A 17,826-nucleotide genomic window follows, 5' to 3' on the forward strand; every position below is an offset into this window, starting at 1 on the left:
TAGGCACCATGATGGGCTCCTTTTGGCAGTAATGTCATTTTGGTAGTGGGGCAATGGCTCCGACAGCACAACCTTTCCTTTACATGCGGCACAAGCAGCCTATACAAATTTACTCTTACTAGCCATATCTGCACCAAAAAAAAAAGAGCAAGTATAGTAGATTAATGTTAAGAGTTTCAAGAATAAATACCCTATTTTAAGGGTGGTGGTAAGATGGCCCGTGTAGCCAAACGGGTGCTCAGCCTAAGGACCTTGGCTTTCTTGGCCTGGAATCGATTCTGCTAGGCAAGTACGACATTCCTTATAGCCACGTTTATGTCCATCTTACGCATCATTGCCATCTTCTGAAGGAAAGCTAAGGCTTCCTCTTCTCCCTTGCTTGACCTATCTCCATCTTTCCTCAAGTCCACATATAAGTTCCACTTTGTTTGGAGGTTACCAAAACCCTTGGACATTCGATGGTGAATGATGAAAAACTTATTTTTCCACCACTTGAGTGATGAAGGGAGCCCGTTAAAAAGGATATGGCACTTATTCCCACTAAAGAATCAATATTCTTCGTTCACTCGGGTTCCCAATTGATATAGTTGAGAGAAGAGTGCAATGTTCAGCTTTATATTATTGTTAAAGTAGAGTAACTGGAAGGCCATAAGACTACAGTTGGATGATAGAAAGCTTTTGGAAAGCAAGAACATTTGAGTAAAACGAGTCAATAGGGCATTTGAGTCCTGCCTTTAATTGCTCCTCGTGTATGATGATCATGTCTTCTACAGGAGTATGGCCATCGGCGTGAACATAATTAGATTTGGAAGCGTAAATCTGGAAGGTGTATTGAGGAATTTGATAGGCATTGTACAAACGATCTACATCCTTCTCCATTAAGGCTAACCTTATATCATTAACCAGTAGGGACTCACTGTCATGGATGGCCCGTAGTGGAATGATGGGGCCGAAATGTAGATGGGGCCACAAGAAGAGGAGCTATCCCCAGAGGAGGAAGAAGAAGAGGATTGACTCATTTTCGAATAGGAAAGTGAAGACAGGAGGGGATTATCTTTGTAAAAGGAGTACTGCTGATAACTAACTCAGGAAGACGATGGAGAACTTTGAGTAGGAAGCGAGATCAAGCAAAGAGTGTGAAAATAAAAGTGGTAATAGAGAAAATAATGGGGAATTATAGGGTAAATATAACGGTTGACTTTAATAACACTCAAGAAATGAAGCATCTCAAATAGGTAAAAAGACGTGGAACATGTATCCAATCTAGGTGAACCACATGTTTTAGCAGTGGTAATGGACACCAAAAATGAAATTTCAAAAATAAAGAATCGAAGACTTTTAAAAAGAATTTTTGATATGACTCAGTACTCACCCAAATCATATTACACAATAGTGACCTTTTGTCGGTCATGCGACGACTACTGTGATTAGGACACCTAGACATCCAGACTCAATTGCCTAAGGCGTGAAGGCTCGGTTGGTTATAGCATTTGCCAGGTTATCTCAAATCCTTGAAGGCTCGCCTCATCAAGGTCTTAAGCCTTTCCATTTTTTTACTGTTGATGGTTGTTGCGGTGTAACCACCAGAATCCCTATAATTATGAGATCCCTTATCCACTACTTGGTACATTTTAGATTCTTAGAAAAACTACTAACCAACTTGCCCTTCTTACAGTATAAAGGCAATTTATGATACAGTTCAATATACATATTGTATTACTCACTTAAATTGATTACAATTCTTATTTCACTCACCCACTTAAGCAGTTTCTAATTTGAGCGTGTGTCGGAGTAGTTGTCTCTAGATACCGACCACCTCACTTTTTCTATTTGCAGATTGCTAGGTCATATAAAAAGAATTCTCGACAACATCAGAATGTAATTAAATAAATTTAAATATAGAATCTACTATAAGTTTGAATATTATATATCCTATACATTGACAGAAGATTGTATAAGAATTTTCCTACATAGATATATGTTATAAGTATATTTTTTTAGATTTTCTTAGATATATATATTTTTTAAGCGTTAATCAATAAAAAAATTATATGTATTTTTTTAAAAAATTATAATTTATATGAATATTGCATAAAATATCTGAAAAATTAAATTAAATATAAATATAAATAAAAATAATCTAATAGTAAATAAAGTCATAAAATCAAAGAGGAAATTGCTTAACTATTAAAAATTTTAAAAATTATAAAAATATTAAATCAAATCAAGAGAAACTATAAATATAGAAAATCATATTCAACATATAACTAAATTAAATAAAGAATACATATAAATTATTAGAGACTAAAAGAGCGGCACATGTGATATTTTTAGAAATTGAGAGGCTAACGATACAATTGGAACATAAGAGGTTGAAACTGTAATTGGAACTTGAGGAATTAATGGTGCAAGTTTAGTAGCACAGAGAGAAAATTCTTGATAAGCAAATTGCATAAACATGTACAACATCTCCCAATTTGAATTTAATTTATCTCATCGTGGTCTCTTCATTTGTTGCTAACAAAAATTGCTAAACCCTCAATTAATTTTGTTGAACACACGACAAATAGCAATTAAATTGAGTACCACATTTCTACTAATGCCTATTAATTTTTCTTTTATTCTACTATATAAATAATGTAGTTGAATGATAATTTAATATGCTGGTCACAATATCATTTTAATTGAATTTTACTAATTACTATTGTATGAGAACTAATCACATTCAAATAAACTAATGATTAACTGCTATTAAATTAATAATTTAATAGTTGTTATAAATTTAATTTTTATGAATTTAATATATTAAAAAAATTAATTTTTAAATATCATAAATATTACTCAATTTAATGTTAAAATTTAGGTTTTTTTTATTCAGAAGAGATTAAGTTTACACCAACGTTAAAACTTTTAAGCGATTTTAAATTTTTTAATAATTTTAATTATAATAAAAAAATTAACAAAAATAATTTATCGTATAACTTTAATTTTAACATTTAAACTTATAATTATAATTGAATTAGAAATCATAATAAAATTATATTGATCGCAAAATTTAAAATTTGAAGTTAAAATAAAAAATTTATTTAATTAAAATATTTTTTAATTCATAATTAAAATTTAAAATAAAAATATAAAAAATCTTATCAATTAATGAAATGAAATATGACAGCGTAGCCTTGATTCTTTGCCTCCTGATTATTTTATAGTATGCAAGCTCCTGATTATTTTTACGTCTGAGCTTTTTTACCTCTCTATATATTATTTTGAACTTTTTAATCTTAATTTTTCATCCGATCTCTTTTGCTTTTGTCGTTTTTGGGGTTTTTAGTCCTGATTCTTTTTTCGAACATCTTTACTCTTGTACAGCTATTGGGCTCTTTGCACCTTGACTCGTTATCCAAACTCTTTTTGCTTTTGTCGCATTTCGGACTTTTCTGTTTTTATTTTACTTCTAAGTATTATTGCTCGTGTGTCTCTACTGGACTCTTTGTCTTTCCAAGCTCTTTAACCCTGACTCGTTATATGACCACTTTTGATCTATTATCTTCGGAACTCTTCACCCTAGGTTTCCATCTGAGTGCTTGGACTTTTAGGCATTTTCCGAACACTCAGCCTTGATTTTTATCCGGACATTTTGCTCAAAGGTTTTCCGTGCTTTTTTGCCCTGGACCTTAGTCTGAGCATTTTGCTCTTAAGTTTGGGCATTTTCTTCTGTTTCTTGTGGGGCATACTTAGTTCTGTTGTTTATATGAAATCTTAATGTCTCGTTAGGTCGGTAAACCATTTACGACTTGTCTTAGCTCTGAGAGCCTTGCGAAATAATGAGACTTAAAATTCATGTAAATGAAAAGAGTGATAAACAAACTTATTTGATAAAGATTATAGCATAATATTTGTAAATTATTGTACAGTACCTTTGGTCTATATTTTGAGAATTTCAAAAGGTCGTGATATATTTCACTTTTTTTCTTAATATTGTTAATTCGTAGTCTTTTTAGAAAGGAGATTCTAGGCTTTTTAGTAGCCAAATTGTTTTTCTTAGCTTTTAGCACTTATATTATCTTCGGGATTTTTGACCCTAAGTATTTTTCATGAGCATTTCAGCTTTTTTATCGCATTCTTTAGCCTTTATTATAATAATAATAATAATAATAAGTATTTCAGCTCTTTATCAGTCTTTTTTGCCCTAGTTTTTGTCTAAACTTTTTGGCTCTCCAGTCGGCTTCCGGCTTTTTAGTCTTGACTTTTATCCGAAGCTCTTTTTTTTTTCTTTTTTGTTCGGCTCTTAGCCCTGATTTTTGTTTGAGGTCATTAGACTCTTGTTGTTTTTCGAGCTTTTAGTCCTGACTGATCGTCCAAACTCTTTTGGTGTTTTATCTTCTGAGCTTTTTGGCCCTTAGTTTGCTTCTGAGCATTTTACTCTCATGCGTCTTTCGGTCTCTTTAGCTTTCTGATTATCTCCTGGGCTTCTTTAACCCTGATTCTTTCTCCGGAGATTCAAGCTTGTAGCCATACTAGCGATTTCATGACTCAGACTCGTGACCTTTCTTTTATTTGTAAAATTTATCTTCAACATAGAAGTTTACACAGAGTATATATAGTGAGAATGCTTGTCGTTAATTGAATGACATTTATTAATGAACATTGTATCGCATAAGATACTTAGCTTCATGATTCGGGCTCTTGGCATTTCTTGGTATTTTCAAGATTCAGACTCGTGATTTTATTGGTGATTCTGAGAATTTAGGCCCTTACTGACAATTTCGGGGATTCAGGCTTGTAACCTTATTGGCTATTTTTCGAGATTCAGACTTGTAGTCTTACTGGCAATTTTTCAAGATTCACGCTCATGGCCTTATTGGCAATTTCAAAATTCAAACTCGTAACCTTACTGGCAATTTCAAGATTGAGGCTCATGGTCTTACTATCGATTTCAAGTATTCAGGCTTGTAGCCTTAATAACGATTCTAAAAATTCAGGCTCATAGCCTTATTGGCGATCCTGAACTTTTAGCCTTACTTTATGTTTAGGCCCATTAGCCTTCATTTTGCTTAAAAATTTATATGCAAAATAAAAAGTTGCACAATCATACATAACAAAAATATATGTTATAAATTCAATAATATTTATCAACAAATAATATGTTGCATGAGGCATTTAACTTTATATTTCAAATAAATATAAATATTAAATTTAACTAATAATATTGGCTCATATAATTCAAAATCAGACCGAGAAGTAGCATTTTACCGGTGTAAACTTGATTAAAAATTAAAGCACGGAGCCATGTGTATGAAAGCCATCTGGAAGACTAAAGGCAATATTGAAAGACATGAGTTCACAGTAAAAATATACTAAATAAATTCAAGTTGTTTATCATAGGAAGTTGAATTAATTAGTTCAATCTCATTAAAATTAAGTATGCATGTATTTTTAAATTAATATTTAAAGCCGGTGTCAATTTAAATTTTTAAGGTAATGAATTGATATTAGTATTACAATCTAATATGATTATTATCAAAGTGAGATTTTCAATTTACACTTTAGATTCTAGAAGGAAAGTCGAAGAGCAATATTATTTTTATTACAATAATTTTATTATAGTAGAATTTTCATAATGCAAATACTCATGTAGCGCAAATAAATAATAGGATTGTGCTACTTTAACCGGATCAGTGGCTTCCTTATGAATTCAATATGATATTGCTTGATTAAGCAAACCTTGTCCAAATGACTGCTAAATTAAAAAATTAAACTCTAAAATTTTTATATATTTGTTTTTTTTATAAGAACAAGTATTCTCGTTGTGGGTAGACCATAATTTTTAAAGAATTTGAAATAATTATAATTTAAAATAAATTTAACAAAGTGAATGTGACAATTAGTCACTTAATTACTTTGTGGCAAAGTTGTAAAAGTTTAATATTTTAATATCAATGCACAGGTATGAATGATAGCATTATTTTTGTAAATAAGAGTTTCAGAGCAGTTGTTAGAACCTGTTTTAACTCTTTAAGGTTTTCGTTTTTTCAATGGTTGATATGTGGTGTTGGCTCCATCCTGCCCACCGAACCACCACTGACGGGTGATTTTTCCGTGTAATTGCAAAATAAGATCATGCAGGAGAAACATTGTAGCCCAGGTATTATCTTCTCCTTCGGGTAAAACATTTTACAAACTAGTTCCAGCGCATAGCCGACCTCGCCTGTTAGAGTTCCATCAGACCAATGACTTCCTCATCAACGCGTCTTTGGCCATAACAGTAATCATTGGAGCCATCGATTGGAGTTTATTTGTTCTACAACGACTTTTACACCTATATAACAGGCAGAACGACTAATCTGTCCCATGGTGATTGTGTGAAGCTTGAGCTCTTTCCAGTCTTGCTACTTCAACCAGCTGACCAATCCATTTTCCCAACTCGCTCGATCCGGCCAACTTGTTAATTTGAATTTTGAGGACAGTCTGGCCATCCGACCAGTCCGATTAGCTCTACTGCTCCATTTTCCAACTCGCTTAGTCCGCCTGACTTGCTAATTCAAATCTTGAGGACAGACCATCCGACCAGTCCGATCAGCTTTACTGCTCATTTCGAATCTTGAGGACAGTTCGACCATCCGACCAGTCCGATCAGCTCTACTGGTCCTTTCAAATGTTAAGGATAGTACGAACAGTCCCATCAGCTCTACTGCTCCATTTTCCAACTAGCTTAGTCCGGCCGACTTGCTAATTCGAATCTTGAGGACAGTCCGACCATTCAATCATCCGATCAGATCAGCTCCACTGCTTCCTTTTCCCACTCGCTTAGCCCAGCCGACTTGCTAACTCAATGCTTGAAGACTTGGTCTCTTGATAACCTGTTCAATCCTTTCTTGGGATTTGCCTACTGATCACCGACCTGCTGACTTGGTAATTCGAATCTTGAGGACAGTCCGACCATTCGATCAGTCCGATCAGCTTTACTGCTCCATGGAACCCTGCCGACTAAATGTCCTGCCAGCATGCTTAATTTGCCTGATATCCAAGGTGATGACCACTAGATTTCTTCACCCGATCTAAGACCCCACGAATACAGTCCATAGTCTGAAAACTTCTAAGTCTCACTCAAAAGAGAGGCCCAGCCCGCTCAGCTGAAGAACCGGAATTCACCGAGACTCCTCTATCCGGTCGGCCCAGCCAGTAATCAGGTCTCCACTAGGCTCAGCCTTAACCCCATCTTCCAACCCAGTCCACCACGGGAATTTCGTTATACTTCACTAGCATACAAAAGAAAATGAATAAAAAGAGAGACACTCTCATCACTGACTAAATTTTTTGCTAAATTTTACAGAGCCCTTGAAGAACCCTATTTTCTGGATCTCAGATCATCAGATCATCACAATGGTATGGTTTTATGGGTTCGTGCTCAGGTTTTTATGGGTTCGTGCTCAGGTGATGGCCATTAACGGTCGCTTCTTCACTTTATCCGACTTGTTGTGGCCCAGATAATTGCTCAAGGTCATCCTTCATCGAGATCAGACCTCCTGCCTCATGCTTGGGATCTGCTTTCTTGGCATTTTTACGTTCATCAAGGCCTTTCAAATTCGCTGGAGCCACCCTCCTCCTTCAAGGAACATATATATGCTCGTTTTTTTCGCATTTCCTTTTCATTCATTTTCATCATTTTTTTTTAACGATCAATATTTTGATTATTTTAAACTTTTGAAAACCTCAAAATCGTCAGACAGATTTTAATCAAATTAATTTTCAAATTTAAATAATTAAATTTTCAATATTCAACATCATATATCGCTTTAAAAACTTAAAATATATCGCTTTAAAAGCTTAAAAGGATACTGAAAATTATCTTTTGTGATTTTAAAAAAATAGAAATTAGATGAAGAAGTAAAATTCAGTAACAATAAGAACAAATAACCTCAAGATTTGTCAAAGAACTTTTGAGCAGCATAAGTTTTTCTCTCTGGCTGGGTGCTTGTAAACTTCCAGCTTCTTTTTCAAACTTTCAGATGTTCGTGTAGATCTCAATAGGTGAGTTTGAAAACTTTAGATGTAATAAAACCTTTTTAGATCTCACCCACTTGATCTCAATGTTTGATATTGAGAAGAGAATCTACAAAACAAAGAAAAATGATCTAAGGGTCTATCAGGATATTCTCGAAGATGTAAAGAAATTAAATAGAGAAGAGGAAGAAAGAGTTAGGCCATCTCCAACCCTATGCACCATTGTTTGCACCATTTTGGTGCTTTGCATCAAAATGGTGCAATATTATCTTCAATCTTCTGCACCATTTTTAACACCAAAAAGAATATTCTATTTATATTCTTCTCTCTCTTTAATATTATATTATTTATTTTACTTTAATTTTATTTATATATTTCACTCAAAAAATTCATATAATTTTATATATTCAATCTAAATATTTATATATTTTATATTTTCATCCAATATTCAAATATTTAATTATTTTATAAATAAACAAATAAAAATATATTAATTATAAAATTATATTAATTAAATAATAATTATAAAAAAACATTACTTAAATATTAATTATAAACATACATTAATTAAACATTAATTAGCAAACTAAAAATAAAATAAACTCATACATATTAAATTATCAATAAAAAATTACAAGCTAATTTATATGATCATTTGAATTTGTATATTGCTCTCACAAATGCTCTATTAATGCATTACGAAGTGCAAAATGAGCATCTTTATCCTTAATTTTTTTGTGTCGAGCTAAAAATTGTTGAAATCGAGTAGTTTCATCGACAGCCATTTCAACAGTTGGAGCTGAAAATTCTCTACCGTCTTCAATAGGTGCACTAAAATCACGTTCATCCTCGATTATCATATTATGCATGATAATACATGTAGTTAAAATATCATGCAAGACTTTTTTTTTCCAAAAACGTGATGGCCCTGCAACGATTGCAAAACGTGACTGTAACACTCCGAAAGCACGTTCAACATCTTTTCGACATGATTCTTGTTTCATTGCAAAATACTTCTTCTTCCTTGTTTGTGGTTCACGAATAGTTTGCACAATAGTTGACCATTTCGGATATATACCATCAGCTAAATAATAACCCGTATTATATACGTTTCCTTGAATAATATAATGAGCGGGAGGAGCAATGCCTTTAGCAAGGTCGGAAAATAAATGCGATGACTCCAAAACATTAATATCGTTATTAGAGCCAGGCATTCCAAAATATGCATGCCATATCCAAAGGTCATAATCAGCTACAACTTCTAAAATAATTGTTGGCGATCCACTACGACTTGTATATTGGCCAGCCCATGCAGTAGGGCAATTTTTCCATTTCCAATGCATGCAATCGAGACTACCTAACATTCCAGGAAAGCCACGTTGCTCACCAATATAAAGAAGCCTTGCAACATCCTCGGCAGTTGGTGATCTCAGATACTGCTCACCAAAAACCTCAACAATGGCTTGACAAAATCTCTTTAGACTTTCAATTGCAGTGGACTCCCCAATTTTCACATATTCGTCTGTAGCATTCGCCGGCAAACCATACGCTAACATTCGAAACACAGCTGTGATTTTTTGAAGAGTAGATAATCCAATTTTACCTACTGCATCTCTTTGTTGTTCAAAGTATGTATCATGCGCTTTTATTGCATCGACAATACGAAGAAATAAATTTCGAGACATTCTATATCGTCGACGAAACATTACATCATTGAAACGTGGATTATCTGAAAAATAATCCAGAAATAAATTACGATCAGCCGCTTCACGATCTCGATTGATTACTACATGACTTACAACAGAGCCACCTCTAGAAACTCGATGTTGATCTTGTATTTGCTGCAAAACTATCTTATTTCTAAGAAATTGTTGATGAACTGCTTGTGTTTCCACTACAAACTCATTATCATCTGAAATATAATCATCAATATCTGAAGAAGACGATGAATTTTCAGCATCATTATGTGATGTATCTCCAACATAGAAATCCATTTTAAGTAATGATCTATAGAATTTTCTTGACTCGAATTTAAGATGAACTGAAAAATATGAGTTATGTTTATATCTTTAAAGAATACATGATTTAATAGGAGAAATGTGGAGGTAGGGATGCATACTATCTGAAGGTCGAGATCGAAATGAAATCCATCAAACGGTTGATTTTTAGATAAGATCTATCAGAATACTGTTGGTGTGAGATTCCATCTGACTTCATTGAAAAATGTGGGGATAGGGGTGCATACTATCTGAAGGTCGAGATCGAAATGAAATCCATCCAACGGTCGATTTTTATATAAGATCTATCAGAATACTGTTGGTGTAATTATTATCTGAGATTCCATCTGACTTCATTGAAAAATGTGGGGATAGGGGTGCATACTATCTGAAGGTCGAGATCGAAATGAAATCCATCCAACGGTCGATTTTTAGATAAGATCTATCAGAATACTGTTGGTGTAATTATTATCTGAGATTCCATCTGACTTCATTGAAAAATGTGGGGATAGGGGTGCATACTATCTGAAGGTCGAGATCGAAATGAAATCCATCCAACGGTCGATTTTTAGATAAGATCTATCAGAATACTGTTGGTGTAATTATTATCTGAGATTCCATCTGACTTCATTGAAAAATGTGGGGATAGGGGTGCATACTATCTGAAGGTCGAGATCGAAATGAAATCCATCCAACGGTCGATTTTTAGATAAGATCTATCAGAATACTGTTGGTGTAATTATTATCTGAGATTCCATCTGACTTCATTAAAAAATGTGGGGATAGGGGTGCATACTATCTGAAGGTCGAGATCGAAATGAAATCCATCCAACGGTCGATTTTTAGATAAGATCTATCAGAATACTATTGGTGTAATTATTATCTGAGATTCCATCTGACTTCATTGAAAAATGTGGGGATAGGGGTGCATACTATCTGAAGGTCGAGATCGAAATGAAATCCATCCAACGGTCGATTTTTAGATAAGATCTATCAGAATACTGTTTGTGTAATTATTATCTGAGATTCCATCTGACTTCATTGAAAAATGTGGGGATAAGGGTGCATACTATCTGAAGGTCGAGATCGAAATGAAATCCATCCAACGGTCAATTTTTAGATAAGATCTATCAGAATACTGTTGATGTAATTATTATCTGAGATTCCATCTCACTTATATATATTGGAATGCCAACATCTACAACTTACCATAAGTTAGCCATATCCTTCAATATTTAATCACTTTGTAAACGATGACTTCAAGATCTGCAGGATATTCTACCAATGAAGATGTGCTATTATGCGGAGTTTATCTAGATATTTCACAAGATCCCATTATAGGTAAACAACAATCTAGTCAACGTTTTTGGAGTCGGGTGGCAGAAGCATATGAAATTGCAAAGAATGAGTGTTGGGAGTTCTGCAACCCACGATCTTTGCAATGTCGATTGCAAGTTATTGAGAAGGCTATAAGAAAATTGAATGGTTGTTATCGACAAGTTGAAAACTTACATCCTAGTGGTGCTTCAGAGCAAGATCTGGTGAGTATTTTTTTGGTAATTACTTTGTACATAAATATTAGAATTTTTCTTAACATTTTTCTAATTATGCAGCTCAATCAAGCGAAAACTTTACTAATGCAAGATCCAAGCTACAAAAAAGGATTCAAATTTGACCATGTTTGGAGCATGATGAAGGATGCTGAGAAGTTTAAAGATTGTAGCTCTAAAAAAAAATAGTTCAAAATCAAAGCTCCTCTTATGTGTCCTCAGAGTCGGACAATCCTACTCCTGACTCGCCTATGGTACCATCTTCAAACTTATCATCTTTTTCAATCCATTTAAATGAGGATATTGCAGGAGATTATACATCATCGGATCGACCTCTTGGTGTCAAAAAAGCAAAATTGAAGAAAAAACTTGACGAATCTTTTTCATCCGCTCTGAAATGCTTACATGCTGATAATGAAAAGTTTGTGGAATCGTTGGCGAATGCAACTGCAGAAAGGGAGAAGGGAAGACTAATGAAAAGTAGAGCTTTGGACTTAAAGGAATTTAAAGAAGAAAATAAAATTTTATTGCTTGATTTAAATTCTATTTCTGATCCAATTGCTCGTGAAACATTTCGCCAAGAAAAAATTCGAATATCAGAGAAAAGAGCTTAGCGTCAACAACCACCACCGTCATCCGCATCTAATGTGTATGGTCAATATCTCAATGTTATTGCTGGATCCGGGTCTGACTTTCCGGAATATTAAATATTTAATGTACCGTGAATAATTGTATTTTGAATTAATATATATTGTTCAATTATAATATATGTGTCACTTTACTAATTTATTTATATTATTCTATATAATATGTTATAAATAAATTAATTTGTTATAATTATGAATATATTAATTTAAATTAATTTTCAATAATTATAAAAATATAAAATAAATTAAAAATATAAAAAATTATAAAAGTGAAAAAAATTAAACTTAATTAAAAATATATATAAATTTTGAATTATATTATAATTTAAAAAAATAGAAAAAAAATAAATATTATATTATAAATTAAAAAAAAAAAAACCGGAAAATAGCGTTGCTACAGTGTCACGCCATATTTAGCGGGACACTGTAGCGAGCGTCAAAATCTCGTTGGATTTTGGCGCAGTATTGGAGGGCCATCTCCAACGCCAAAATAAAAATTGGCGCAGTTTTGGAAATCGCCTTAAGAAAGAAAAATGAAAAAGAGAAAGTTCCCCGTGGGGTAGAGGAAGCAGACCCAGGAGAGGAAAAAAAAGGGGAAAGGGGTCCATTTTCCAAGTTCTGCTGAACCAATCTCTAAGAGTCTCCCTTGTCTTTTCGAGTTTTTTTTAATGGATAAGTGTCAGTATATTCATTAACATATTCTAAGATGAGGTCCATTTTTTTAAATAAAATAATATTATAATATTTATATGTTATTACGCTTAATGTAGACTCTCTCGATGAAGGTGGTTCCTGGTTGAGAATTTGTTGAAAATTTATTGTATTTTGGGTCGATGTTCTATGCGAAGTTGCAGAATGACTTCACTGCCACCTTGTTGACTCAAACACATGAGAGAGGTTGTTGCTTGACTTACAATTATGTGACTGATAATGCTACAGATCTTCTTGGCGAGAGGGATTTGGATATGATTTTCAAGCTTGGTGGGTTACTGATCTCGCGCTCCGCCGATTCTAGCTTATCTCATAAGAATGTGTTGTAACGATGCATCGAGCACGCCAAGTTATGGCTTGCCAATTGAGCCCAATGCTAATGTTACTTATAATTTCTTTGTTTTGTGAATTTGGTTATGTTTATGTGGTTTTTTGAATGATGTTTTATGAATTTGATTATATTTTGTGATACACAGGCGGTTCTCATCACATTTTTTTAAATCATGCGTTTTAAAATATTTTTTTAAATAATTAAATTAAATTTACCATAAAATTCAATACTAATTATTTCGTATCAAAATAATTTTATTTTTAAATATATGATATGATTTTATCATCACTCTATAATTATTTCATTGTTTTGATGTCCGTGCAATAATACATGGGCTTAAATTTTATGTACATAAGACGTTACACATACACCAAAGCATGCATGTGGGTATTTTCGATAACACTAAAATTTATGTCTTTTAATTTTTCAAAATTAAGAACATTTTTATTTTTATTTTTGTTATTTGTTGCTTAAAAATTGGTTTTTAAAATTACTTATATTAAAACATTTGCATAAAATAAGTAATAAATTATTTTAAAATATGATATTTAATAATAAAATATTTTATAAATAATTGTACATAATAATAAATAATAAATTATTTTATGTAATATTATAATAAAAATTTTATTATTTTATCATTGTGACTTAAACAAATTTATTAATTAATTTATCGATTTTTCAAATACATTATAATATTTTTTAAATTTTAAAAAATTTATTAGTTAGTTTTTTTTATTTTAGTTGTGAAGTAATAAAAATTCTAAAATATTTTTATTATAAAAGAATAATTAGTAAATATTTTTATAAAATTAAAAAATCAATTAATAAGTTTTTTCATATTATATGAACTAAATAATAAATTACTTAATAATAAAAATTAATAGAATAATTAATTAGTAAATTTTTTAAAAATTTAAAGATGTTTTAATAAATTTTTTAAAATTATAGAATTAATTAATAAATTTTATTATATTAAAGATAAATAATAAATTTTTCTATAATAATAAAATAAAAATATATTTTATAAATGAATTGATTATATATATTTATAGAAAAGAAATGAATTTGCTGAGAAAGATAAAATCTTGAAATTGTCAATGACAATTTGATGAAATTTATAAAGAAAATAATGATATAATTAGAATTTAACAACAAAATCAATATTTATAATTTTTATTTTTAAGCTTTTTAGAAAATATTTTTCAATAAATAATAATAATAAAAACACAAACAAAGTTATATATTGTTTTACGGTCCATTACTAAATAATTAGAAAATTTATTATTTAATTTGTGGATATTGTGATTAATAAGTTAATTTTTTAGTTTTGAGAAATCTATTAAAATCTTTTTATTTTTTTTCGGTCAGAAAATAATCCTTTCATCTAATTTTACTGTTAAAAATATAGCAAAATATCAAATTATCTCCATTTTTCTTCTTTTTTGTTCCTTTTCTTCTTTTCTTTCTTTTGTTTTTTTCTTTAAGAAAGAGGAGGTAATTCTTTTCTAAAAAGAAATGGAGACTATTTCGTTGATAGAAAAAAAAGATAAAAATATTTTAATAAATTTAAGAAAAAACACAGAACACTTTAATAAATTTTTAAAAATATAGAACTTATTAATAATGGTAATATTATAAATAAAAAGATTTATTTAAAGATAAAATTAAATTTTAAATATTTTCTTTTACTTTTTATTTATGAATACAGAATGATTATTTTATTAAAAAAATATATTTTAATAAATTTCTAGAAGTGTATATCAAGATTTAAAAATAAAATAGTGAATGTTTTTAAATAATTCGTACTAAAAAAAACTTGTTAGCCGTACGCATTAAGAAATAGTAGAAAATTACAGACAGCTTGAATTAGCTAAAATTGCCATTATTTTAATTTATGTTTTAATTTTATCACTTACCATACATTTAGATCGCGGGAAAATAAGTTTTATTTCTGTGAATTTTGAATTTATATAAGTGTTATAGTAAATATATTTATATAAATTTGAAATGTTTCAGATTCTACTCTCCATTCTCTATTTCTATTTTTTTTAAAAAAATCAAATTAAATTTCCATTTACTATATACAAAATATTTTGCAAAATATTCTATCTTCTCATATTTAAAACACTTAAAAATTATCAACAAATAAAATTTTTGTACTAAAAAATTAAAACAACATTATTAATACAATTATATTTAATTTTTATTATTATTTTTTAATTATAATTAAATAATCAAAAATAAATTATTTTCTTTGCAAAACATTATTCATAGAAAATATTTTTATGCCAATTATTTTTCACATTAAATAATAATAATAATTTAAAGTGAATTGATTTTCAATAGCCAATCAAATTTATTTTTATTATAATTGATCTATCTATTTATATTTATCAAGCCTAGCATTTTTTTTTTGTAAAATTTGTTGAGTGGCACTCTATATGAAAAATAAGTATATTCTTTTTTATGTAATATGGAACTGTTTATGAAAATAATAAAAATTTATTAATTAATGAAAATATTTAAATTCTAATTAGCAGTTATATTTATTTTTAAATGTATATTGTAAGAGATGAATTTTTTTATCATTGGCATGAAAGATTCTAAAATTTATTTTCTTAATTAGAGAGTTTGAAACAAATGAAATGAATATACATTTGAATCATTGCAACTTTCATGAAAATTAAAATAATAAGTATAAAAGTAAGAAAAATATAAAAATAACCTTAATGTAATTAATTAATTTGATAACCTTCTTTAAATTGAAAGAAGTTACTTTGATCAATTTATTATTTTATTTTTATTTATATAATTTGAATTTTAAAACGTTACATTAGACTCTTGAACTTTTGGTATTAAGTAAACTTTAACATCCTAGTCGAGGGGTTTAAAAGAAAGTTTTGATTTCTTCTGTCATACTCGATGATCTAAGAATTCAATTAAATCCTCTTTTGTCATAATTTTCGTCTCATTTTTTATAATCAGTTCTCTCAATATTGTTTCTTTTAATTTTAACCATCGCAAACGGAATTTTTTTTGAAGATTTTAACTTTAGGAAAAAATATATTTTTAAATATTCATGAACAAACTTAAATTCAGAAAGCAATTTTTTTAGTGTAAGAATTATGGATGAGATTTCTTTTAGACATTAATATAGTATTAAAATGTAATGTTTTACCTGAAATAAAATTTTAGAGCATGCAGCTTTTTCGTGTGGTTGGATCTGTCAATACCAAATCATGCAAACTATATTATTATAGTCCTATTATCAAGAGTGAAAATGTATGAAAGTGAAGCAGAGAATGATATAAAGAGGGAATTACAATGGAAATGGATTGTAATAGGGCTTTGTTTTGATTTTAGTGATAATCTGCTTTGTTATTGCTGCAAAATACTAATATATTTTGTTGTGTGATGACCATCGGGCCTCATCATCTCTAGACAAGACCGAGCCCCAGAAGACAACGCTGGCCCAAAGTCCATGAAGCCTTTTTTGGGCGGCCGGACTTACCTCATCAGCCATGACCCAGACACGCGGGGTAGGCCGGGTCGCCTGCGAGCCTAAGTCCAGTGAAAAGAAGTCTAGCCCGGTGATGTGACATGAGGAAGGATAGCAGGCCCAGTCACTTCGCAGTCTTGCCTGCATGCGCGTCGAGGGGAATTAAATGGAAGCCTGGCATGGAGAGGGATCCTGACGCATCTGTACGTACAGATCTGAATGACAGGGACAGGTAGCACTGTAGCAGAGAGACCATTAGGCGTCACTAGCAGACAAATGGAAATGAATAAAAGGAGATGAACATCTTCCTCTCCATTTAAGCTTACAATTGCATTGTAAACCCTATTTTATGGATCTCAGAACATCAATTTGTGCCATCTGTGGGAACGAATGAGATTTTCTCATCACCGCAATTCCTTTCCTGCAAAACCCACTGAGATCCACAATGACAAACCACAACGAAAACCACACTGTTAACACTCCAAATGACCTGAGCTCTGCCTAAAAAGGGCAGCAGTTCTCTTTTTCCAACCCTACAACTCCCACCAGCCAACCACCAATGCTGCTTAACCCCTCACCAAGCTCGGCCGGGAACACACCCAGAAACATCATTTCCAACCAAGAACTCCAAACCATAGCCCTCCAACTGCAAAACACCTCCACTGGCTGGGGCAAACAATGCAGCAAAGGGATCTCAATACCCCATTGAATGTATTTCCCATAGTAGAAAGAACCCCTACCACAGAACCTCAACCCACCTTTAACTACCCAATCCCTCAGCAAAGCAGCCATAGAACCGGGGCAGGGAGTAGAGGAGTTGATAGGGAGGAGGAGCCAGTAGCCAAAGCTCACGGAAGAAGAGTGAGAGAACTCATTGAGAACGATGAGGCAAAAAGCTATTCTGCAGGAACGACCAGGAGGATAGAAAGTGAAGAGTGGAAGGAGGGGTATCGCATGGAGAAGAGGCCCAGATAAGAGGAGAAAGATGTAGACCAAAAGCTGCAGAAGATGAGGGAGCAGCTCCTGCCCGAGCTGGGGGCAAAGGACCACAGCCAGACCCTTCTACTCACATCCTCACCCTTTT

At 31.6% G+C, this 17,826-nt stretch overlaps 3 protein-coding genes across 3 annotated transcripts in view; 2 read left to right on the forward strand and 1 right to left on the reverse strand.

The window, feature by feature from the left end:
- LOC110627464 (chromatin remodeling protein EBS) overlaps positions 1 to 13,156 on the forward strand; it is a 37,284-nt gene extending 24,128 nt beyond the window's left edge. The window contains exon 6 of the mRNA XM_021773788.2: positions 13,138 to 13,156. The gene's annotated coding sequence lies outside the window, so the exon portion shown is untranslated. The remainder of the gene's footprint in view (positions 1 to 13,137) is intronic.
- Positions 8,679 to 9,998, reverse strand: LOC110627523 (putative nuclease HARBI1). Its single transcript, XM_021773874.1, has one exon. It carries the CDS (start codon positions 9,996 to 9,998, stop codon positions 8,679 to 8,681), a length of 1,320 nt encoding a protein of 439 aa, XP_021629566.1.
- LOC110627466 (glutathione S-transferase T3-like) lies at positions 10,968 to 11,966 on the forward strand. The gene is made up of 2 exons (XM_021773790.2): positions 10,968 to 11,542; positions 11,615 to 11,966. Exons 1-2 carry the CDS (start codon positions 11,255 to 11,257, stop codon positions 11,738 to 11,740), a joined length of 414 nt encoding a protein of 137 aa, XP_021629482.1. The 5' UTR covers positions 10,968 to 11,254; the 3' UTR covers positions 11,741 to 11,966.
- Positions 13,157 to 17,826: the final 4,670 nt, after the last annotated feature.

The sequence above is a fragment of the Manihot esculenta genome, chromosome 12, assembly GCF_001659605.2.
Source record: "Manihot esculenta cultivar AM560-2 chromosome 12, M.esculenta_v8, whole genome shotgun sequence".
NCBI classification, from domain to species: Eukaryota; Viridiplantae; Streptophyta; class Magnoliopsida; order Malpighiales; family Euphorbiaceae; genus Manihot; species Manihot esculenta.